The sequence below is a fragment of the Gadus morhua genome, chromosome 9, assembly GCF_902167405.1.
Source record: "Gadus morhua chromosome 9, gadMor3.0, whole genome shotgun sequence".
Lineage (NCBI taxonomy): Eukaryota > Metazoa > Chordata > Actinopteri > Gadiformes > Gadidae > Gadus > Gadus morhua.
The window spans coordinates 11,558,084-11,583,421 of NC_044056.1; the positions used below are offsets into that span (position 1 = coordinate 11,558,084).

At 46.5% G+C, this 25,338-nt stretch overlaps 1 protein-coding gene across 2 annotated transcripts in view; it reads left to right on the forward strand.

The window, feature by feature from the left end:
• The window catches only part of LOC115550328 (hydroperoxide isomerase ALOXE3-like), a 35,198-nt gene that overhangs the window by 4,882 nt on the left and 4,978 nt on the right, over positions 1-25,338 (forward strand). The window contains exons 2-15 of one of the 2 annotated variants that reach the window (XM_030365255.1): positions 1,464-1,619; positions 2,245-2,446; positions 2,594-2,675; positions 2,867-2,986; positions 3,330-3,433; positions 4,276-4,448; positions 4,978-5,121; positions 5,702-5,905; positions 6,227-6,313; positions 6,427-6,593; positions 6,830-6,951; positions 7,816-7,916; positions 8,169-8,339; positions 8,937-9,600. In XM_030365255.1, the coding sequence (XP_030221115.1) occupies positions 1,473-1,619; positions 2,245-2,446; positions 2,594-2,675; positions 2,867-2,986; positions 3,330-3,433; positions 4,276-4,448; positions 4,978-5,121; positions 5,702-5,905; positions 6,227-6,313; positions 6,427-6,593; positions 6,830-6,951; positions 7,816-7,916; positions 8,169-8,339; positions 8,937-9,116 (2,004 nt within the window). In that variant the 5' untranslated portion in view covers positions 1,464-1,472 and the 3' untranslated portion in view covers positions 9,117-9,600. Of the gene's footprint in view, positions 1-1,463; positions 1,620-2,244; positions 2,447-2,593; positions 2,676-2,866; positions 2,987-3,329; positions 3,434-4,275; positions 4,449-4,977; positions 5,122-5,701; positions 5,906-6,226; positions 6,314-6,426; positions 6,594-6,829; positions 6,952-7,815; positions 7,917-8,168; positions 8,340-8,936; positions 9,601-23,193; positions 23,276-23,465; positions 23,586-23,967; positions 24,072-25,338 lie in introns of those variants that run through there. The other variant, XM_030365254.1, reaches the window with a different exon arrangement.

Below are 25,338 nucleotides of genomic sequence, written 5' to 3' on the forward strand. Positions count from 1 at the left end.
GAACATGATAGTAAACTCTGGGTTATTGCGTATGCGTCCAGGTCACTCATGCCTGCTGAAAATAATTACTACCTCCATTCCAGTAAGCTTCAGTCCCTTTCCCTGAAGTGGGCCATCTGCAAAACATTTTGAGTCTCTCTCTCTCTCTCTCTCTCTCTCTCTCTCTCTCTCTCTCTCTCTCTCTCTCTCTGCATAATCTGCTGAACAATCGTAGTAGTAGTCTCTACTCTCAAGGGTCTCAATGCGGGCTTTGGTTTGTCGTTTCCCCAACATGCAATGCATTGTGTGGAAAATGAGAATCATTCGCAAACAGCTAAAATAGTACCTACTTTTTCGTATACCATTCTGTTTTGTGACACCCAATAATATTGAATACATTGGATAACAGTTTAAATGTTTATTATTATTACCAACAAGCAAATTCATTGGAAAATTAACCCTGCAAAACAGACTTTTAGTAGGACATACATACGTACAAAGTGCTTAATAGGTATATTTTTAGGAGAGTTAGGGAGGAGAAGGGGCGGTGGTGAACTCTGAACAAGTGAGTCTTGAGTCTCTTGTAGAAGCTGTTTAGCGACTTTGCAGACTTGATATCGGCAGGGAGCTCATTCTACCATTGTGGTGCCAAAACAGAGTTTAGACTTTATGTGCAACCTTTGCTTGCTCTTAGCGACCAGGCGTCCAGCTGAGGTAGCTGAGCAGAGTGCTCGAGCAGGGGTGTGCAGTCAGACTAACGCTTGGAGGTAGGCATGGGCAGTTCTGTTGTACCACCTTGTAGGCCAGTACCATATTCTTCAGTTTAATGCGGGGAGTAGAGATCACAGAAGGTAGGCAGAACACGAGGCGGGCTGCAGTGGTCTGGATACACTGCAAAGGTTTATCGTGGGAGCGGAGAGTCCAGCAAGGAGCGAGTTGCAGGAGTCAAGGCGGGAGATGAAGAGTGCTTGGACCAAGAGATGAGCTGCTTTTACTTGTGAGGAAGGGCCAGATCCTGCGGATGTTGTAGAAAACAAATCTGCGATTTGGACCAACACGATGATGTTTGCGATGCAGCATAGTTGATTGTCCAGTACCACAATGAGGTACTCGCGGTTGGGTTTGGAGAAGGAGCCATTCCATGTGACATGATAGGTGCGATTCTACATAGAGTGACTTAACCGACTTTTATTTACATGACAATCCTACCACTTTAACACTTCAATCCATCATAACTCCCAATAACGACAGACGCATGAAAGACAAGCACTGACAAAAGCCTATTTCTACTGATCCGGCCTCCATATTCAGTCGTAAGCCCATACTTAACAATAACAATGAAACCTTTTTGACGCAAACACAACCAACATAGAGATAACCTTTAGATCTATAGACCTTAGAGTAGGTAGTACTAGGTAGGTGTCTAGGAAGTTCAGAGAGTGGCCTTTGATGGAAAGATTGGTAACATTTGTGTTCTCTTCCAGGTTCCCATCATGTGTATGTATCAGGTACATGTGACGACGGGTGACAGGTTAAGGGCAGGAACAAATGACCACGTATTTGTTACCTTGGTTGGAACGAATGGGGAGAGTGAGCGCACTGAGCTAAACAACTATGGCATTGACTTCCGCCCCGACCAGGTGAGGAATTGCAGTTGGCTTTTCAACGCTTTCATTAATCTCCGGTGTACTATTGGGTCTGCAGCAGTACAAGTTAATTGACTCTTTCTCTACTATCTAATGACTCAATAGTTGGTGAACCTTAAATATCGCGTGATAACTCATTATTTTCACAATAGGGATTGATTCTAATAAATATTTTTTAATTTATTTCTTGTATCTTCCTGGAACATTTGCATCAACAGAGTTCCACTGCTTAACGTTCTCCATTTCACTTACATCTGAAGCTTACACCACATAGTGTCATGGGATTGTCCCATATAGCATTTTTGCTCAGTGAAGAAACACCAGAAAACAGTGGGCCCTTAAAAGAACCAGCTTAGCACATAAAGTGTATAGGAAAGCCATGGTGAAGTTGGGGTTGCATTTCTAAAAACACTGCTCTGTGTGACCAACCCCCTTATCGAAAAACCCTCAGGCCACCAGCGCTCTGAATGTTGATGATCCAGTTCTGGTCTTTTTTAAAGATGCTTGAAAAAGTAAACGATGACATACTGGATGTTGCATGAACGGCTTGTTAAAATGTCCTGAGACGGACGAGAATAAACGTAAGAGCAGAGTCGATAGTTGTTGTTTTGTCCAACAGACCAGCACCTACCCAGTGAACACCCAGCCCTTGGGCCATCTTCTGCTCATCAAGCTGGAGATATCTCAATATTTTTATCTGCCAGAAAATCAGTGGTTCTGCTCCAAGATTGTGGTGGATACCCCAGAAGGAGAGGCCGTCCTCTTCCCCTGCCACAGATGGTTGACCTGGGGGGAAGTACTGGAACTCAGAGGAGCCAAAGGTCTTTCACCAAGTTACACTTCAGTCCTTCATTCCTCTCTTGGGATATTCATGCAGTGGGCTGGCTGATCTCTTTTGATATTTATACGGAATTTTCATGATTGTTGTTCTATGTTATGATATATCTTATCTTATACCATAATTACAGCCACGAAGGAAAGTGACGATGACCATCCTTTGCTGATTGAGCACAGGAAGAGAGAGGTGACCAAACGAACTGAACTTTATCAGTGAGTCTATTCAGCTTTTTCAGTTGCAGCCTGATAATAACTTTCCATCTTATATATCTACTTTCATGAATAAAATGTAGTGCTTCCTTTAATTTTGGTTTTATTGTATAGCAATAATATTTGTATTTGCATTATCATTTCCATTTTTCCGTGTTATTCATCTGACTTGCAAAACATTGTGTCTGCTACAGGTGGAAGGAATACACTGAGGGGATCCCCCACATCACTCATTTTGAGATGTCTGAGCTTCCATCTGAAGTTCGCTTCTCTCTTAGCAAAGGATTCGAATTCACGTTTTCAAAAGAATTTACGTGAGTGTTTAATTAGGATTCAATTATATTGGCTGTCCTTGAAAATGCAATAATTTAAACTTGGTCATCACTAATAAGGTTGACACATGACAAAATGTTTTTTGATTTGATTTTTTGGTGAGTGTCCGTTGAGGAATTACCTTTTAGTTCAGATAATTTAACTCAACTGTATCAAAGTAACACATGGGAGCGACACTTTGCATTGAGCCTGATTTGAGCTAGTCTGCTATCAGACAGATTAATGACTATAATATAAAGGCCCTATCATTTCAAGATCGTGATTCTGTGATTATTTGTAGGTCTGTCTGATTTTGTAGGTCTGTCTCTCTGCTTTCTCCTGCAGTAAAGCTGAACTCAAACTGAAAGGTCTGTTTGGATCTGAGGAATCATGGGAGAGCCTGGAGTCCATGAAGAATACACTTACCTTCAAGACGTCCCCAACAGCTGGTAATGTCCTCTTCTGGATGGTAAAACCTAGGCTTTAAAATCTATAGCTCAATAGAGTGAGCTTGTAGAAAAATGTATTGCACAAAACGTCTGTGGAATTACTATTTTAACACAATTTAGTTTCTTCATGGTTCAGTTTCGCGTTCAAAGATGAACACCAATACACACTACTTGGATTGATTTCATTCTTTCATCCTTAAAATAGTGATGCACCGATCCGATACCGATCACAGATTGATTTAAACAGTGAAGTATATATTAAAGGGATGTTTCTCCTGAAAATCATTGTTTGCCGATTATATAAGGCTTCTTAGTTAGTAAGTATATGAGGGATATTGTTAATTTGTTAAGCCGATGAAAATGTGAAAAGCACTATAGTTTTAGTTTTGAATATTGAGGGTGGATTTGGGGCTGGGCGATCAATCGAATCGTACATTTTCTTTTATACCATCTTGTTTATTTTTTTAAGGCGGAATTTAAAAATTCTTCTTAAAAAGTTTTTTTAATGGGTTGGATTATGATTTCAATATTGACCAAAATAATCTAGATTATGATTTTTCCAAAAATCCAGCAGCCCTTAGTGGATTCACATGGATATCTGACAATGTCTGTACATTTAGATGTAAAGGTGTCAATTAAACATCCCTTACAACAGGAGAAGGAATCACTGGGACTACTTTTTGGCAGCTCTTATTATCCTATTAAGCTTTAGATAACAAATAATGACAGGCGGCAACAATCGCTTGTATGCTGCATGGGAGATGCTTATATTTTTTACTTTTATCCCATACTATTGAAGACTACAGTGCTGTAATGAATATATAACCATCCCCTCTCTGAAGAATATGTCGCTGAGCACTGGAAGGACGATGCTTTCTATGGCTACCAGTTCCTGAATGGTGTCCATCCCTCCATAATCAGAAACTGCCCCCTTATGCCCTCAAACTTCCCCGTCACTGAAGAGATGGTGCAGCCGTTCCTAGAGCCTGGTACTTCCCTACAACAAGAGATCCAGGTATGTGTAGGGGTGCACATTGCGGACCCAGAAAGGTGTCCGCAGAAGGGTAACCCACTTCAAAACAAGTGGGTTACATGTTTCTATAGATGTTCTTACAAGTGTCACACAAAAAGCATGCGAGTGATATTCAAACCTGTTTACAAATATACACATCTGTATGAAGCGGTTCTAAGATGGGAGAGCCCCTCGAGGTTACCAAGCCCATGGGATTTGGGTCGAGCCAATATGTCTCCTATGGTGCTGATGATGACTCTACCATAGCATCTATTTTTTCGAAATATTTGGATGGCTGGATAGTCTGGATAGTCCAGCAATGTGTCATTACCTGCAGCATACCTCAAAACGACAAACTTACGATTGCAATACAATTATTACAGATCTACATTTAGCACTGGTTGAAGGTTCACTTTTTCTCCACCATGATCAGAAATATCATTCTACTTGTGGCCACATAGCTGTTGAGTGTGTGCAGTTACTCCATCAGTGTATTTTTTATTGTATCTTCCTGTGTTTTTTTGTAATTCAGAAAGGGAACCTATTCCTGTGTGACTACAAGTCACTGGAGGGTCTTCAGACCCTCGTGGTGGAGGGGAATTCAATGCCTCTCACTGCTGCCCTCTGCCTGCTGTACCTGGACACCACAGGCACACTCAAACCCATAGCTATTCAGGTGATGACGCATTTAGGGAATAAAATACAATGGGTAATATGAAAAGAAGGGATGAAACAATTTTTTCTGGTTATGACCAATACTGATTTCAGATTATTTTCAATGCCCGACTTGTTGATATCTATTCCGATGCAAGTTTTCTTTAGTTCATGATATAAATACATTTATAATTACACAGCCTTCAAAGGAAAACTGACCAGCAATTCAACATTTTATGACAAGCATAATTGACATCAGACAACCCTGGGATTCAAAAGGTTGCCCAACGGATCTTGGATAAAACCAAAGTAATCTGTACAGTTTGCAAAGCCTAATTCCATTTCTTTTTTTTTCTTTTTTCCCCCTTAATTTTACAAATGTCTTAAATTGCTTCTTTCTTTCTTTCTTTCTTTCTTTCTTTCTTTCTTTCTTTCTTTCTTTCTTTCTTTCTTTCTTTCTTATGTGTAAAATGTCCCAAATTCGTTGTATAGGTGACTGTACAATGACAATAAAGTCTATCTTAGCTTGTCTTATATCAACGCAAAGATTTTGTGAAGTTGCATAACTATTTTATTATGTTGTCCTATCTTCTCCCCTAAAGCTGGGACAGGAACCATCAGAGAAATGCCCAATCTTCGTCCCCAGCGATCCAGAGCTCGACTGGCTCCTGGTGAAGATGTTTGTGAAAAATGCAGATTCAGTAATTCATCAGATTATCTCTCATCTAATGAACACCCACTTGTTGGCCGAGGTGTTTGCTGTCGCTACCATGCGTCACTTCCCAGACGTACACCCCCTCTACAAGGTAGGACCAGCTGACGTAGACGTATAGAGTCCCAAAATCAAACGTGTTTTAGGAGAAGAGCTTCACACATTTTTACATTGGGGAGAACACATTAGTGATGTTTTCTGATGGAACTTGACCTCAGAATGTACAAATGTAGTAGAAAATCTTGTGTGTCGATGTTGATTTGGCTGGCAAGGCCATTTAACATCAAAACATCGGATTAAGATTGGGTTACCTTTGGGTATCAACTAGGTTTTGAGTGTTCATGTAAACACCCTAATGGATGGACCCATTCTGCATTAATTAATAGGATGCATAATTTCTCATCATTTATTTTAGCTATTGACTCCCCACTTCCGCTACACTCTACAAATTAACACAGCAGCTCGAGTTGTGCTACTTGGGCCAACGGGACTTGTATCAAAAGTATGTACTCACTTAACACTCATTTAACACTGAATATTTAGTGGTTGCTGTTATATCACTGTGGTTGCCATAATTGGTTGTGATTCAGAAGGCTGATTGACTTTCATCTTCAGAGTTCAGCTGGCAATGAGGGTACCAATGAGCTGATGAGGAGACACCTGGCTGAAACCACCTACTCATCTCTATGTCTGCCAGACAACATTGCTGACAGAGGACTGCAGAACATCCCTAACTTTTACTACAGAGATGATGGACTGAAGTTATGGACGGCCATCAACAGGTTACCTAAGACATCTCAGACATGTTGATAGGATTCTTAATGCGTCTATAGTTGCATATGCCAGTAACCTTTGTTGTATCTGACACAAACAACAGCTTTGGTATTTTCCTAATGCAAGTGGATAATTAAAACAAAAAATTGGATTTCAATTCACAATGCTAAGAATTAAAGGTCTGTTCCTGAGCTCAAACATCCTGTAATTATAATGCTTGAAAAGCTTTGTGATCCGTTTCCAGGTTTGTCTGGGCAATGCTGGGACTCTACTACCCTACAGACGACGAGGTGTCTGGGGATGCAGAGCTCCAGAGATGGATCCAAGATATCTCCACAAGGGGCTTCCTGGGCAACAGGAGGTCAGGTATGTGTAGTGGGCCAATATACATAAAGGCAACATTCATAAAAAGCTTTTGCCAATTTCAGATTGCTGCTCTCTTGTTCCACCTCCCCATTATTTTCCTGTTCTGAATAAGGATGTTCGTTCTAGTATTGAAAGGTCTATTAGGATTGTTAAAGGGGTTGAGCCTGTAGGGCTGAAACATTCCCACTGGTCCCAATTCCAACTGGTTTAGGATTATCCTTCTCCCACCACATTGTCTTTACCATGAGATGTAAAATGTTTATTCAAGTTATTTTCAAGTAGCAATAGCTCCAGAAGTCGATAAAAGTCTCAAGATGATGTCATGCGTTCATTTGCATATTTATGATGTCATTGCACATTAATTTGCATTAAGCAAAGTGGTTGTTTCAAGCGAGGGAGAGATCACCTTAAGTTAATTAAAATGTAAACAGAAAAATCTTTCGCCAAATACCGGTAATCACAAATTCACTACATAGACAAAGGGAGGGAGACGATGAAACAAACTATTTACATTTTTAAAATTATCATAACAATTGACGAACCATGCCTTGTGGTGTTTGAAGACAAATGTAATTTTAGTCCAGACTTCATAGCATTTTTTTTTTTAAATGTTGCCACAGGGGCTCATCATCAAAGTGGGCAGGACAAGCCAGCTCTAGAACTTAAATATGTTTGCAATGTGCCTTGAATGCAGAAAAGGGTGACCGTTGGCCAACAGGTGGTACTATGGCACGCTAATAACTTTAAATGGTAGTATCTGAGTCAGTGTTTGGCTATATTTATAATAATGATTTGATATTGCTTCTATATATCATACAATGTATATTTTGCATATATGAAGACATGCTTAACGTCCTCATCCAGGGATGCCAGAGTCCTTCATCACCGTAGAAGAAGTTGTCAAGTTTGTCACCATGGTAATCTTCACAACATCTGCTCAACACGCAGCTGTAAACAGTGGACAGGTCAGAGGTCAACCTTCTCTTCATCATTCCAAAAAAAGAATGTTTCTGTTTCTGCTTTACTTCCAAACAAATTTGGCATGAGCAAGACAGCAGGAAAATCATGTGTTTTTACGAAGATAAGGCTCCGCTCATAATTGTCAAATCAATTGCAGTCCGGTTACGCAACAACTTGCAGATACTTGAATATCAGGATGGTCTCAAAAGGCTAAAGCCACAGCCGCTTTGGTCAAACAATACTGTTCTGTGTTTTAGTTTGACTACAACAGCTGGGTCCCAAACAACCCTCTTCAGCTTCGAAGAGCACCTCCAACTACCAAGGGACAGGTTACCATGGAGACCATTCTGGAGACACTGCCAAACATTGGTCACTCCGTTGACTTCATCGCCCTTTCATCGGTTCTACACAAGAAATACACAGACTCGGTAAATTGGGATATAAAGATGGGGCGACAGACACAGATTTGTGGAGGGGCCTTACATGGCGTGGCTAGAAGGGCGTGGCTAGAAGTTGCAAACACACCAGAAGTGTTATGTCCAATTTAATCGGGGGAGATTTAAAAAAAAAAATGCTTTACTGTTATGTTATATATGCCATTTTAACGTAGTTTGAGAAGGAAAGCCAATCTTCTCATGTATAACTCACATCAACAAAGCGCAAGGCTGCATGCAGGCTAAACGCAGCGACGTTTATGGACCACTATGAGTAGGATTTGAACACTAAAACACTACATCCGTAATAGAGAGCATTGCGTAATAAGAGCAGAACAGGGCTATTCATGGTGAGACTTTCAGGCTTGAAACCTAAGATGAGATGAGAAAAATTAGCTTTATAACAAGAAGACAATGAAATGAGATACGTTTAATTTACCGTTCCCTGAGGGTACACCCTTACCTTGCGTATCATCTAAAAGATATCTTGCCTTATTTACTGGAACAGTAAGACAGATGCAGCTTTTGTCTGATAATAATGAACGCCAACATCTCAGAATACCATCTATGGAATGTGTCTTGTTCCCTCAGGTTGTTCTTGGTTCCTACCCTGAGGAACGCTTTGGTGAGCCGGCGGCCAAGCAGATTATAGAGAACTTCCAGAAGGAACTCTCCAGCATCGAGGAAAGGATCATAGAGAGGAACGCAACTCTTCACGTTCCGTACTGCTATCTGAAACCCTCGGAGATCGAGAATAGTGTGTCTATATGACTAGAACCACAAAGATGTTCGCTACCGGAGGAGGAGGAGTAGCATTCCTGTTTGAGATTGCTCATCAATGCAGGGATATCATTTAAAAAATGTGCATCCTTTGTATATCTTGACCTCATATGCCTCGCATTTTACTATTAACCATTTACAGGCTACTCAAATACTCTAACCATTGACTTTCTCACAAATTAGTTAGACAATTTGGGATTTAAATAATAATACCCACTCACTGCAAGGAGCATCAACTGGATACAGTTATGTCCAAAGGTCTAAATATTTATAGGAAATTGGTCAATCCGTCACTGCAATTAGCCATGCAAAAACATTAAGATAATAAATATTACATATACTAATGTGTTGGGTTCCCAAAAGGCAATTTGTTTTGGGCAAAAACAGATATGATAGCGGTCCCTACTGTACCTCCCTCCATTGTTAGATTATCATTTTTGTCATGTAGAGAAATGCTGAGTACCAAATGGTATATGTTCTGTTTTACAAGAATAACAAACATGATGATGCTGGTGGTGGTTAGTGAGTTCCCTCCCTTTACTGTAAAGCGTCTTTGAGTGTCTATATAGAAGCGCTATATAAATTCAATCCATTATTATTATTATTATTACTGATACAGATACACAATAGACAAATATAGAGAACTAATTGGTGGTGGTCAATTTAATACCATTGGAAATAAATAATGGCGGTTAGGGTTCTGTCACTAGAATATTGCTAAGTTAAGGTTGTTGCCTTTTATTTGTTATATTTGAATAGCATTGTAGTGATATACATAGCACCAGGGGCCTCTGCGAATAGTTAAATCTCATAACCTTTTTATTGTATTGATTTCAATCGGGTTATCGCCAACAGTGAGAATCACTTAGGTTGGACTTGGCCAACGGGAATATTTTAGACCACTTGAATTCCAATTCACATGTTGAAAAAAAGGGGCTAAATTTATGTTGATGTTGAAATTAACTGCCCCCAGTAGTCTTTCTTAAATGTGAAGTTGGCATTTTCTTTTCTTATGGTGTATTTTATGTGCTTACTAATCAGAAATAAATGAATTCATTTATATTCAAATAATTATGTTTCTGGAATTGGTATCCATTTATTATCAATTGTATTTTCTTCTCTTCTATGCTTCTGCTTTACCGTGTCTCTCATGCGTCTTCGCGTAGTTGGTAAACTTCGTCGGTGGCATGTTGCTTTTAATATTGCCGCCGTAAAGGATATGGGATACAGTATCTCCTTTCCTTTTGCAAAGGAAGCTCAGGAGTAACCTAAAGGAAGCATCGAGGCTCCTTTCCTAAGCATTTTTAGAATTCAAAACACCTTTCCGCCAAGCATTTCCGAGTCATCTCCAAAGGAAAGGAAATTTCCTATGCAAAAAAGAGAATTCGTAGAGGCCCCAAGTGCACTAGCGGATGGCGCAGTTGGTGTTGCTATTTTGACGCACCATGGCAGGTCGGAACTGCAACATAAGCTTACACACCAGGAATAGCAACAGCAGACACCCACCCACAAAGCCACTTCCGTTTTGCGCTTCTCACTTGCGTTTTAGACCGTTAAAATAGAGCCCATTATGCATACAGTTATATGAAGTGAGGTCTTTGATTAAAATCCCTTCATCACCTTGTTTATTAACCTGATCTTAAATCACCATGACTTACCACATGTGGTTAAAAGATGAGCCCTATGAAAGCAATTTTCATTTAAACAGTAAAATATGCATTTGTAATAGTTAACAATGCCACTTTATTTGTCTGTGGTATAGACAGTCATAATCCTAACTCCGCGTTTCCACTGCAGGGTGCGGTACGGTTTGGTTCGCCTCAGTCCGGTAGGGAGGGGGCGGTGCGTGCGTTTGAGTATTCTCTGCGAACCGACTCGGATCTCTGATCTGACGCCACGCCCCCCCTTCAAGCGTTTTATTATTTAGCTCGGTCGTTGGACGAAAACATGGACGCCACCCGGAAAGCTGTCGTCGCGGTAGCATTGGCAGAGTACCAGGCGCTTCAAAATAGGTAGGCTATATAGGCCATAGGCAGAGATACGGATGCAGTAAGGTATTGCAGTAATACGAGTGATTGAAATTGCCATTTAAACCACCAAAGCGGCCCAAACGACGCTGAAGTTGGCATCCGATTCGCAGCATCCGATTCGGCTTGAAAACCACTTATGCCGCTTTTCCACCGCACATGTAGCTCGACTCGACTCAACTCGACTCGACACGACTCGACACGGTAGCAGCACGGGTCGTTTTCCACAGCAAATAGTACCTCCTGGACGTGGGCGGGGTCGGCTGCGCGAAGGGGCCGTGACGTATTTTGGACGCGACGCAAACAACACTCACGCAACCCACACATGGACAGAACCCACATAACAACAATGGAGGACATCGATAACATTGCTATTATTAGCTGGCATGTTGAAGAATTGGAATATGTTGGCTGCGGCGCTGCTATGGCTGTTACCAGCATGTTTGCCATGTCGCTCTCGTGACATCCTCACACTCTCTGGCCAATCAGTGGCCGGCCGTCTGCCGACGTCACCTTTTAGCATCGGCTCAGCCGCTTGGAACCTAGAGCGAGGCGGTACTAGAAAAAGCAGCCACTTCAGGTACCAGATACCATGTTTTCGCGGTGGAAACGCAAAAAATGCGAGCTGAGTCGAGTCGAGTCGAGTCGAGTCGTGTCGAGCTGGTACCATGCAGTGGAAAAGCGGCATTAGAATCTTCAAATCGGTCCTGATTGAAAACCACTACACCTAGACTCTTTAAATCTGGACTACATTATCACAGTGAGGCTATGCATTATGTAAAACATAGTTTCAGATTTGTGAAACCTTTACCCTATTTGTGAAAATGCAATACAGGCTTATTTGAATGTTTTTTAGGGGTCCAGACCGCATTACATTTTCACAAATAGGTTAAAGGTTTCACAAATCTGAAACTATGTTTTACATAATGTATAGCCTCAGTGTGATCATTTAGTCCAGATTTGAAGAGTCTAGGTGTAGTGGTTTTTAATCAGGATAAGTTCTAATGCGGTCTGGACCCCTAAAAAGCATTCAAATGTGCCTTTATTGCATTTTCACAAATAGGGTAAAGGTTTCACAAATCTGAAACTATGTTTTACATAATGTATAGCCTCACTGTGATAATTTAGTCTAGATTTGAAGAGTCTAGGTGTAGTGGTTTTCTTTCAATATTCATTCGGTATCTCACTATGGGACACGCCCCTCGCGCTGTCCCCCAGAAGCAATTTTACACTACGCCAGTCGTGACTGGCCAACAGACGTGACGTCTGCCTGCAGAGGAGGGGCTCCCTCCTACTACATAAGCCCCGTCGTCACGTCATCTCTTCAGTCTTTAACCTCTTCTCGCTCCTAAAAGCACCTCGCAGACAGAAGTCGTAGACGGACTAGCACACTGTTCACTGAGCGAGCTAACCCCTCGGTCACCGAACGCTAGCCTATCGCTACCTCTGACCTCTGTGAGACTGAAGAAGTAAGCTAGTCTGTCACCAAACAGTAGCCTCTGCTAGTATCCATACTAGCTGCTAGCATCTACACTAGCTACACCCGTGTCCCGGCTGACCTGTCACCAAACAGCAGCCGGCATAAACGGAAGGCGAGAACATGCAGTCAGAGGTTGAACCTACCCTAACCGAGGGCTCGGGGAAGCCTCCGACAAAGTTCTGCGCGTGCGGGAACAAAATGTCGGGAGCGGATAGCCACACCGCCTGCATTCGCTGCCTTGGGCTGGAACATGCCAAGGCTGCCCTTGCATTCCCGCCTACCTGCGAGCATTGCGCACGGTTTTCAAATAAAACCCGCAAACGCCGGCTGACTAAGCAGGCGAAGCTCAGCACAGATGATCCGGTAATGGGGGTAACCGACCCGCCACTACCGGAGCTAGCGGGAGGTTCCCGGGGACTCTCCGCCCCACTGGGAACCAGCTGGGGATCGGAGGTGGACCTCACCGACGCTTCCCAGCCGCTGGAGTTGACTCAGCCCGACGCTTTCGAGGCTAGCCTGCTGGAAGGGCCAGACGAAGCCGAGGGCGATCACTCCGAGTCGGGGGGGGAATCCATTAGCCTCGGCTCTGACGAGGACGAGGATGATGATTCCTTTTCCCCCCGCACCGCGTCGCCTATGGTGGTGGGCGGTGCGTGCACCCCCTCCCCGAACCCGGCCGTGAGCATGGACCTACACGAGGCCTGCAAGAGGGTGGCTGCGCGGCTAAACATCGAGTGGCCGGAGGCCCCGGTGGAGACCGCCACATCTCGCTACGAGGGCAAGCGACTCCCGAAGGCGAAGGCTTCAACCAGCCTGCTACTTCCGGCCTTTCCCGAGTGCCTGGAGGAAGCGACCCGGTCTTGGGGCAAGCCTCTCTCAGCCAAGATCCCCATCCAGGGTGGATCGGGGTTGGATTGGGCCGGTATGGAGGAAAAGGGGTTCTCCCATCTTCCTCCGGTTGAACCACTGCTGGCGTCGCACCTCCACCCCACGCAGAAGTCCGCCATGACTTCAGCGAGCCCTACACTGCCGTCCAGAGCCGACTCCTTCCAGTCATCAATGACCGAGAAGGGCTACAAGGCGATGGCGACGACGGTGAAGGCGCTCAACGCGTCGTCGCTGCTGCTGGCCTACCAGGCTGAGCTGGTAGGATGGTCTCCTCCTTAGCCGCTCCCGGCTCGATCCACGGACCGGCAGTCTCCTCCACGTCGGACTTCCATGCTGCGGCGCACGTTGCCTCACCCAGTCAGCTCCGCGAACCGTTTATTCCTACTCCGGTCAGGTATTCGGGGGAGTTAGGCCGTTGTAGGCAATTTCTACACCAGTGCACCCTAGTCTTCGAACAGCAGCCGTTGTCTTACGCCAGCGACAGGACTAAGACTGCTTTTATGATGAGTCTGTTATCAGACCAGGCCGCCGATTGGGCGGTAGCGAACTCCATTAATAGACCCTCTCTCGCGCTTTCCTATGCCGATTTTGTTAACGAGATGCGGAGGGTATTTGACCACCCGGTTCGGGGAAAGGAGGCCAGCAGCCGACTTCTCTCCCTGCGTCAGGGCTCGGACTCTGTCGCTCAGTTTGCATTAAGTTTCCGTATTCTCGCAGCGGAGAGTGGGTGGGATGAGACGGCTTTACAGAGCGTTTTTTTGAGGGGACTAACCGACCGTGTTAGAGACGAGCTCGCGGTTAGGGACGAGACCAACTCGTTAGACGAACTCATTGCCTTAGCCTCCCGCTTGGACAATCGATTAAGAGAGAGACAGAGGGAGAGACGCAATCATCCCGACACTCCGTCCGCCGCTCTTGGTTCTGGATCTACCGGTTGGCCGGTCGCTCGGTCTAACCCCATGTCTCGTTCTGCTCCCAACGCTTCTTCCACCGATGTAGGACTCGGGCCCGAGCCCATGCAGGTGGGGAGAATGCGGTTGCCCTCTGCAGAACGTCGCCGTCGTACTAGGAACAATCTCTGTCTTTACTGTGGGGAGGGGGGTCATTCTCTTGACGCATGCCCACAGACAGTAAAAGGGCAGGCTCACCAGCTTCCAGGGGGCCGCTGGTGAGCCGAGTAGCCGGTCCTCCGGGTTCCCCCAAGCGGATCCTAGTTCCGGGTCAGTTACCTGGTCTTCAGCACTTCGAGTCTTTTTTTGTTTTTATTGACTCGGGTTCTGATGAGAACTTTATTGACTTTGATTTTTGTTCTCAGGCCCAGCTGAGACTGGACCTACTCCCTGAGCCCAAGGAGGTCTTTGCCTTGGATGGCCGCCTCTTGGCTCGGGTCACTCACCGGACCACTCCTGTTTCACTCCTGCTCTCGGGCAACCATCAAGAATTAATTAGTTTTTTTGTTATTCCCTCCCCCACTTCCCCCGTTGTGCTCGGTCTTCCCTGGCTGAGATTGCATAACCCCCACATTGACTGGTCCACCTCATCCTTAGTCAGCTGGAGCACTTTTTGTCATTCTCACTGCCTTCGGTCGGCCACGCCCCCTAGTAAGTGTGCCGTTCCCCCTCACTCACCTGACCCCATAGACCTCTCTGGAGTTCCCTCCTCTTACCATGACCTCAAGGAGGTATTTAGTAAGGATAGGGCCCTGTCCCTGCCCCCTCACCGTCCCTATGACTGCTCTATTGACTTGTTGCCCGGTGCCCCCCTGCCTTCCAGCAAACTGTTCAACTTGTCTAAGCCGGAGAGAGAGTCCATGGAGAACTATATATCCGAGTCACTGGCGAACGGTCTCATTTGTCCTTCTTCCTCTCCCGTGGGAGCAGGATTCTTCTTTGTGGAGAAGAAGGACAAATCCCTGCGCCCCTGTGTGGACTACAGGGGAATAAAGACATCACGGTCAAGAACAAGTACCCTCTTCCGCTTCTTGACTCTGCCTTTGCTCCTCTTCACCAGGCCACCATCTTCACTAAGCTGGATCTCCGGAACGCCTACCATCTGGTTCGCGTCCGGGAGGGGGACGAATGGAAGACGGCATTCAACACTCCACTGGGTCACTTTGAATATCTCGTTATGCCTTTCGGGCTCACAAATGCACCAGCCGTTTTCCAGGCTCTAATCAATGACGTTCTCCGGGATATGTTACACCGATTTGTAGTAGTCTATCTCGATGACATTTTGATTTTTTCTAGGGAACTCGCTGAACACAAGCAGCAGGTTCGGTTGGTGTTACGGCGGTTATGGGAGAACAAGCTGTTCGTCAAGGCGGAGAAATGTTCCTTCCACACCGACTCGGTCAGTTTCCTGGGCTTCGTGGTGCAGAAGGGTCAACTGCAGGCGGATCCTGAGAAGGTGAGGGCGGTTTCTGAGTGGCCGGTTCCTACCACTCGGAAACAGCTACAGAGGTTCCTGGGATTTGCCAACTTTTATAGGAGGTTCATAAGGGATTATAGTCGGGTGGCTGCTCCCCTAACCCAATTAACCTCCACTAAGGTTCCTTTCGGTTGGTCGCAGACGGCTCAGTCCGCGTTTCTGCGGCTTAAGAAATGGTTCTCCTCAGCTCCAGTACTGTGTCATCCCGATCCAGCTGTCCAGTTCGTGGTGGAGGTGGATGCCTCCAACTCTGGGGTGGGAGCAGTGTTGTCCCAGCGCTCGGCGCTGGACAACAAATTACATCCCTGTTCCTTTTTCTCCCGTCGTCTTAGCTCGGCTGAGACTAACTATGACGTTGGTAACAGGGAGCTGCTAGCAGTGGTGCTGGCATTGCAGGAGTGGAGGCACTGGTTGGAGGGGGCGGCGCATCCATTTATCGTGTGGACGGACCATCGGAACCTGGCCTACATCCAGACCGCCCGTAGACTGAACTCCCGCCAGGCGCGTTGGGCTCTCTTCCTGGGTCGGTTTCATTTTACCCTCACCTACCGTCCTGGTTCCAAGAACGGCAAGGCCGACGCTCTCTCTCGCCAGTACGACTCCCCGGTGTTGCAGTCGGAGGAGGAAAGGATTCTCTCTCCCGCCTGTGTCATCGGGGCAGCCCGATGGGAGATTGAGCGGGTGGTGCTGGATGCCCAGCAGGGACTGCCTACCCCCGAGGGTTGCCCTCCGGGTCGGATGTTTGTTCCGCCAGCGGCCCGCACGCCCGTTCTCCAGTGGGGGCACGAGTCCAGAGTTGCCTGCCATCCAGGGTTTCTCCGCTGTCTCTCTCTTCTCCGACAGCGGTTTTGGTGGTCCTCCATGGCTGCCGACACCAAGGATTTCGTGGCTGCCTGTTCCGTCTGTGCCCGCGGCAAATCATCACACCGTGCTCCGGCTGGTCTTCTGCGTCCTCTACCTGTTCCACACCGGCCGTGGTCGCACATAGCGGTGGACTTCGTGACTGGTCTGCCGTCCTCAGACGGTAATACGGTCATACTGACTATTGTCGATCGTTTCTCCAAGGCTGTGCATTTTGTTCCGCTCTCAAAACTCCCCTCAGCTCTGGAGACGGCGAACCTGCTGGTCCTGCACGTGTTCCGGCTCCACGGTATCCCCCAGGACATTGTGTCGGACCGGGGACCGCAGTTCTCCTCACGGGTTTGGAAGGCGTTTTGTCAGGCGTTAGGGGCGTCTGCCAGTCTCTCCTCCGGCTACCACCCACAGACTAACGGCCAGACAGAGCGAGCTAACCAGGACCTCGGGTCGGCATTGCGTTGCGTCGCCGCCGAACACCCTGTCTCCTGGTCCACTCACCTGCCGTGGATCGAATACGCCAGGAACTCTCTGGTCTGCTCCGCCACAGGTATGTCTCCCTTCCATGTGTCTATGGGCTTCCAGCCTCCACTCTTCCCGGTGCAGGAGACAGTGGTGGCGGTCCCGTCAGTCCAGGAACATCTCCGGCGCATCCGCCGGGTGTGGCGCGAGGCGAGGGAGGCACTCACGCGCACGGCGGCCCGGAACAGGCAGATGGCGGACCGTCACCGCACTCCTGCTCCCGACTACCAGGTGGGGCAGAGCGTCTGGCTCTCCTCTCGGGACCTGCCCCTTCAGACTGAGTGTAAGAAGCTGACACCCAAGTACATTGGTCCGTATGTGATTTCGGGTATCATTAATCCGTGTGCTATCAAGCTCAAGCTACCCCCTGCGCTCAACGTTCATCCAGTCTTCCACGTTTCACTGCTAAAGCCTGTTTCTGCCAGCATTCTCAATCCTCCGTCCGAACCCCCTCCACCCCCTCGGCTCATCGATGACCACCCGGCCTATTCTGTCCGGGAACTGTTGGATGTACGCAGACGGGGTAGGGGGTTCCAGTTTCTGGTGGACTGGGAGGGGTACGGGCCGGAGGAGCGGTCCTGGGTCTCCCGATCCTTTATTTTGGATCCTGAGCTTATCAGGGAATTTTATGAACGTTTTCCAGATAGGCCTGGTGGGCTGCCAGGAGGCGTCCGTTGAGGGGGGGGTACTGTCGCGATTGCTCTATGATTTGCTCCCCAGACATTGGTTCTTAGACAGGTGAGGGGCGTGGCGAGCTGAGCGGGGCACCGCAACGTGGGACACCTGGACTTCATCAACTAATCACACGCCTTCTTAAGCCTGGCGGGGACTTCTCGTCGGCGCCAGATTATTCCGTCTCATTCGGTATTTTGGCTGACGTGTATACATTGATTCCCTAACCTAATCCTTTGATTCCTAACGTCGTGTTATCCTTTCATTCGTTCCTCGCCAGTGGATGATCCCCGGACTGCAACACTCTCCGGTGCCTCCGCCAGCTACGCCCACCCGCTCCTGTCTTCGCCTTGCACGCTGGTTATCTCTTGAGTTATTCTTTACTGACAATAAACCGTGGATTGTCCGTACTGACTCTGTCTCTGCATCCTGGGTCCTAACCAACCTTTCGCCAACCGTAACAGGATTGGGTTATAAAAACTGTAACCGCCGGCTACAGGCTCCAATTTGCGTCCACTCCTCCCCGTTTCAACGGGATACTGCAGTCGCAGGCCCGTGGAGAGAATGCTCAGGTTCTACAGGAGGAAATCACCTCTCTAAGAAACAAAAGGGCAATTCGGGTAGTGCCACCGGAGAAAAACCAAAGCGGTTTTTACTCGAGGTACTTTCTAGTCCCGAAGAAGGGAGGGGGCCTCCGGCCGATATTAGATTTACGCGCTCTGAACAGATACATGAGACAGTACAGTTTCAGGATGCTGACACACGCCGCTCTCATACGCTTCGTGCGCCCGGGAGGCTGGTTCACAAGCATAGATCTGAGGGACGCTTATTTCCATATCGCCATTTATCCCCCTCACAGGAAATATCTCAGGTTCGCCTTCCAGGGCGTAACGTACGAGTAATTGGTTCTCCCGTTCGGCCTTTCGTTAAGTCCACGGGTGTTTGTGAAATGCACGGAGATGCCATCGCGCCCCTCAGGTTGAAGGGAATGCGTTTGGCAACATACATAGACGACTGGCTTCTAGCCACACAGTCGCCCCAGGAGGCTCAGGCGCAGACCAGCGTGCTCATATCGCACCTAGTGTCCCTGGGTTTCACAATAAACGTGAAAAAGAGTGTTTTGGTCCCTACTCAAAGCATAACGTTCATAGGCTTGTGCCTCGATTCAGTGACGTTCAAAGCACGTCTATCCGCGGAGAGAGTGGAAGCCTTTCAGGCCTGTCTGGCACTTTTTCGCAGGGGGACGATGTTGAAGTTCAGAACGTGCCTCAGACTATTGGGTCCGATGGCGTCGGCGCTGGTAGTAGTCCCACTTGGCCGCCTCCATATGAGGCCGGTTCAGCGATGGGTTGCAGCACTCAGACTGAACCCGACGTGCCATGGCCATCGCCGGGTTTTGATCTCCATGGCGTGCGTCTCGGCGCTGCGCCCTTGGGGACGCGCGTACTTTCTGACTACAGGCGTTACCATGGGAACTGTCCTGGCGAGGAAGGTCCTTTCAACGGATGCCTCTCGGGCGGGCTGGGGAGCCGTATACGAGGGCAGATCAGTAAATGGCACTTGGAGCTCACATATGCAGTTTGTTCACATAAACTGCCTGGAACTTCAGGCGGTGTCACTGGCGCTGAAACATTTTCTTCCCTTTCTGAGAGGGCAACATGTTCTAGTCAGGACGGACAACACCACGGTGGTGGCGTATATAAACCGTCAGGGGGGGCTGCGCTCCCCTCAAATGCACACGTTGTCACACAGACTGACCATTTGGGGCAACGCCCACCTGTTGTCGCTGAGAGCAACACACGTGCCGGGCGCGCGGAACTGGGGAGCAGATTTAATGTCCAGGGGCGACCCTCGCTACAAGGACTGGAAACTCCACGTCGTGGTCGTGAACCAGATATGGGAGAAATACGGTCGAGCAGAGGTCGATCTCTTTGCATCAGAGGAAAACACTCAGTGCCCTCTGTTCTATTCCCTAACCGGTCGGAGCGCCCCAATGGGGCTGGATGCTTTGGCATACGAGTGGCCGCACGTCCTCCTGTACGCTTTCCCCCCATTAGAACTGATCATTCCTACTCTCGCCAGGGTGCGAGAGAAGGGTCATGCGCTGATCCTTATAGCCCCCCGTTGGCCGGGGAAATATTGGTTGGCGGAAATAGTCCAGTTGCTGTGCGGCCAGCCTTGGCCTCTGCCTTTACGAAGGGACCTCCTGACGCAAGCGCATGGGGAAATCTTCCATCCTCATCCGGAGCGCATGGCTCTATGGGCCTGGCCCGTGAAAGGATGAACCTAACGACGGCTGGACTCCCATTGAATGTCATTACGACTATCCAGGGCGCCAGGGCTTCCTCCACGCGTAGCGCATATGAAGGGAAATGGCGTGCGTTCGAGGATTGGTGCGCGAAAGCTGGGGAAATAGCTTTCCAGAGTCCCGTGCCTGTTATTCTGACATTTCTACAGGATTTGCTGGATAAAGGCCGGGCTTTCTCCACTGTCAAAGTGTACTTGGCCGCTATATCGGCTTGTCACATAGGTTTTGGGGACAAATCGGCAGGTCAGCACCCTATCGTTTGCCGGTTTATGAAAGGTGCACGCCGTCTTCGGCCGGTGTTGCGGAGCTTGGCTGCTCCTTGGGATTTATCTACGGTGCTTGATGCACTGTCACGCCCACCGTTTGAGCCCTTACAACAGGTAGAGCTTAAGACGCTCTCGTTTAAGACGGCTTTGTTGCTCGCGTTGGCCTCGGCTAAACGCACTAGTGACATCCATGCGCTGTCGGTTAGCCCGACGTGTATGCAGTTTTTGCGGGGGAACTCAAAGGTTCTGTTAAAGCCGAACCCTGCGTTTGTTCCCAAGGTATTCGACTCTGCGTTGTCATACCGCCCTATTGAGCTGTTGGCTTTCCATTCTCCCCCTTTCTCCTCCAAGGAGCAGGAGCGGCTGAATGCGCTCTGCCCGGTGCGGGCTTTACGCGTCTATGTTGATAGGACGGCTGGATTCAGGAAATCGGAGCGGCTGTTTGTATCATGTGCTACGTCACATCTGGGGAAGCCTCTCTCGAAGCAGCGTTTATCACACTGGATCGTGGGGGCTATAGCCATGGCTTATAGTAGCGTGGGTTTGGAACCCCCTATCGGCCTGCGCGCACATTCGACTCGCGGCATGTCCGCATCCTGGGCACTGTTTCAGGGGGTCTCAGTGGAAGAGATATGTGCGGCTGCCAGCTGGGTGACGCCTCACACTTTCGCTAGATTCTACAGGTTGGATGTTACTGCGCCTAATCTGTCTCACACAGTCTTGAGCGTTGGATCGGTGAACATGCCTGTTTGATGGGTTTGCACTGGTACTTCTTTGGCAATACGGGAGTTACTATATCCCATAGTGAGATATGCCCCGTTTACACCATCCCGCTAATGGCCGCTAATGGCCGATGGACCACCGATGTGGAAGTCGGGGTGATTCGGGTGACATCGGGCTAAAAATGTATGATCGGGTCAATTTATCGGGGTAGCATTTACACATACCCGATGTTATAAGGATAACATAACGATTTATGCCAGGGAAGACACCCGAAGTGCGTTTGGCGTCATTTGACGTCATTTCGAATGACGCCAAACACGTCAAATGACGCGTTTGGCGTCATTTCTGGAGAAGGCAAAGGGGAGACTGGTTTAGACTGATATTTATTTATATATTTATTTATATTACAATAGCGATTTTATAATAATAGAACGCCGGTTCTAAATGGGCGAAGTACCCTGTAATTATAAAAGTAGGACATCCATCCATCACCCCCTATTTATACCCAAGTGGCAGATTGAGGGTCTTCCTTAACACAATCTGTTCACTCACAATCGTTATTTGTCTAGGGTTCTCGAGGGTCTTTCGTGTGTTGAAGTTGCCGATATAAAGACGATAAAAGACGATAAAGCGCGGAAGATTAACGAATATAGCCGATGTACTGCAGGAAAACTCCCGAACGACTTGCGATGTCTTACGTTATACTCCCGTTCTATTCCCGATTATAGCCGATTAGCCCATAAAAACACCTGGTAGCCGATTCTACCCCGATAGACCCAAAATTAACAAACATGTTCGTTCTTTGCCGATGTTGCCCGTTGTTGCCCGATCATTGAGCATTTCTTCCCGTTTCTTCCCGTTGTCTAACGATGTTCCCGGGAAGAGTAACGGTGTTTCCCGATGCAACCACACTATTTCCCGATGTTATAACGATAGCTGCTGATTTAGCCATCGGGCACCATCGGGGCCCACTATCGGGTAGGTGTAAACAGGGCAATACCGAATGAATATTGAAAGAAAACTTAGGGTTAAGAAATTAACCAAGGTTTTCTGATATATGAGTGAGGTATCTCACCAGACCACCCTCCTTGCCCGGAGCGAGGAAGAGGTGTTTTGCCTAGACTGAAGAGATGACGTGACGACGGGGCTTATGTAGTAGGAGGGAGCCCCTCCTCTGCAGGCAGACGTCACGTCTGTTGGCCAGTCACGACTGGCGTAGTGTAAAATTGCTTCTGGGGGACAGCGCGAGGGGCGTGTCCCATAGTGAGATACCTCACTCATATATCAGAAAACCTTGGTTAATTTCTTAACCCTAAGTTTTCAATCAGGACCCGTTCTAATGCAGTCTGGACCCCTAAAAAGCATTAAAATGAGCCTGTATTGCATTTTCACAAATAGAAAAAAGGTTTCACAAATCTGTAACTATGTTTATTATAATGTATAGCCTCACTGTGATAATTTAATCCAGATTTGAAGAGTCTAGGTGTAGTGGTTTTCAATCAGGACCGATTTAAAGTGGACCAGCTGCTAAATCGGATGCTGCGAATCGGATGCCAACTTCAGCGTCGTGCGGCCCAAGCACAATGAAAACAGTTCATGCTTCAAGTCACATTGGGCGCAGCCATCTTGAATTCTGTCTCGGAATTTTGCTCGGTCACCACTGAGTTCACCCGAGATGGCGAGTTCGCCGTCCGAGGAAAATGGGCGTGTTTGTGCGTGTCGCTAGGCAACGTCCTCGGTCCTCCGAGACGGATGTAAAATGAAAATGTGTTCCTTGATTGCTCTCTGGGGATATTCATGCAGTTGGTTGATCTCTTCTGATATTTATGTGGAATTATCATTATTATTAATGTTGTTGTATGTTATAATATATTTTGGTACGTTATCTGCATAACTACAGCGATGAAGGCGAGTGACGATTACCATCCTTTGCTGATTGAGCACAGGAGGAGAGAATTGGCCAAACGTAGTCAACTTTATCAGTGAGTCTATTCAGCTTTGCCAGTGGCCGCCCAATAATAATTTTCCAGTTTATACATCGAGATTCATGAATGAAGTGCAGTGCTTCCTTTAATGCGGTTGTATTGTGTAGCCATAATATGTGTACTTGGATAAGTAAATTCCTCAGATGGATATTCATCTACCTTGCATAAAGAAGTGAGTCTTCTACAGGTGGAAGGTATACGCTGACAGGACCACCCACATCACTCATTTTGAGGAATCTGAGCTTCCATCTGAAGTCCGCTTCTCGTTTTCCAAAGGACTTGAATTCACGTTTTCAAAAGAATTTGCGTGAGTGTTGTTTAATAAGGATTCAATTCCCTTAGCTGTACTTTACAATTCAATATTTTAACCTTGGTTAACACTAACAAGGTTGACGCATAAGGAAATGTTGGTGAATTATTTGTGATTATCCGTTGAGTGTACTTTGTGTAAACGCTATTTTCGATCAGATAATTGAGCCCAACTGTATCAAAGTAACACATGGAGCTACAATGAGCATGAAAGTGTCTTGTTTGATTAAGCTTGTCTGCTATCAGACATATTATTCATCTAAAGTCTGCTTTGTAAGACTAAATATAATAATTATAATATAAGGGCGATATATTTTCAAGATCGGGATTCTGTGATTATTTGTAGGTCTGTCTGAAGTGTCCTCTGCTTCCTTCTGCAGTATAGCTGAAGTCAAACTGAAAGGTCTGTTTGGATCTGAGGAATCATGGGAGAGCCTGGAGTCCATGAAGAACACACTCACCTTCAAGACGTCCTCAACAGCTGGTAAAGTCTCCAACTGGATCACATGGTCAAACCCATACTTTTGTATCTTTAGCTGAATAGAGTGAACTTTAATTGAAATTTAATTGCACCAAACATCCTTTTCATTTTTTCAGTTATTTAATCACCTATTTTAGCACATTCAGTTTCATTTTGAAAATACTTTTTTCAGACTTTTTAATAGGATGTTTCTTCTGAAAATCACTGTGTTTTCAGATTATGTCAGGGTTCTTAGTTTGTAAATTCTTCTTGAATATACTGTACAAGTGGTGTTGGTCAAGTCAAGTTGGCTCGTGTGTTGTGATCTTCAGCAGGCAACAAAGTCGGCGAAGCCTGTGCTTACCTTCATTATTTATTTGGATTTATTTGGAGTTTTGCACACGTGGACACAATTTGGGACTCTACCATTGCGATAAATGTATTCTGCCAAAACTACAGTTAATTTATGAAACAAAATAAATGCCTAATATGGATAAGAAGCGTACTGTATTGGCAAAACACAACGGCTCTTTGTGACATCCGCGCCCGAAGGAGCACTGTCCACGGCTTCTCTCAAAAGCTCAAACCTTTGGTCCAGCCACAGTGGACAGCGATGTTTAGGTTTCAAGAAAGCCTTTGTGTCAAATTGTAGTTACCATGTTGACATTAATATGGATGCAATTGTTTGGTTAATACGTAATGCCGGTAACGCTGTACGGTGTTTGCAGATGCATTGATTTAAGTACAACTTATTACTGCTGTATCAGCAGTTCAATCCCAAATAATTTACCAAGAATATGTGGCTAGGTAGATGAGAGAAGCAAAGTGTATGCGCGAGGTGCACAAGCAACATTATGCATGCAGCCTTAAAATAGCATCTGAACAATGCGCCCCTGACTTTAAACCAGGTATTTCCTTTTTTGTGGCGCAAATGTTTTCTAACACTGCCCATAGGAGCTAAACATTTATTCAATGTTCGATAATTCTTAGAATAACAATTTCAAAGAAGACCATTGCATTGCAGGCAATAATTGCAGTCATCAGCAAGGCCTTCATTTACTGTTAAGACAAACGATAAACTGCAACAACTGGGGCAGTTCAACTTAATAAACATAGTAAATATTATAGTAAAAAGTATGCCAGGATTTTTTTTTCTAAAGACCATTTGGCATGTGCTTTAAATATAAAATAAAATCCATGAATGCATTATCGTTGTGACCGTAGTTTTATCAGAGAGGGAAGGGAAACCTTTTTGCCGTTGGCTTTTAACTCGTTGGGGCATCATACCATA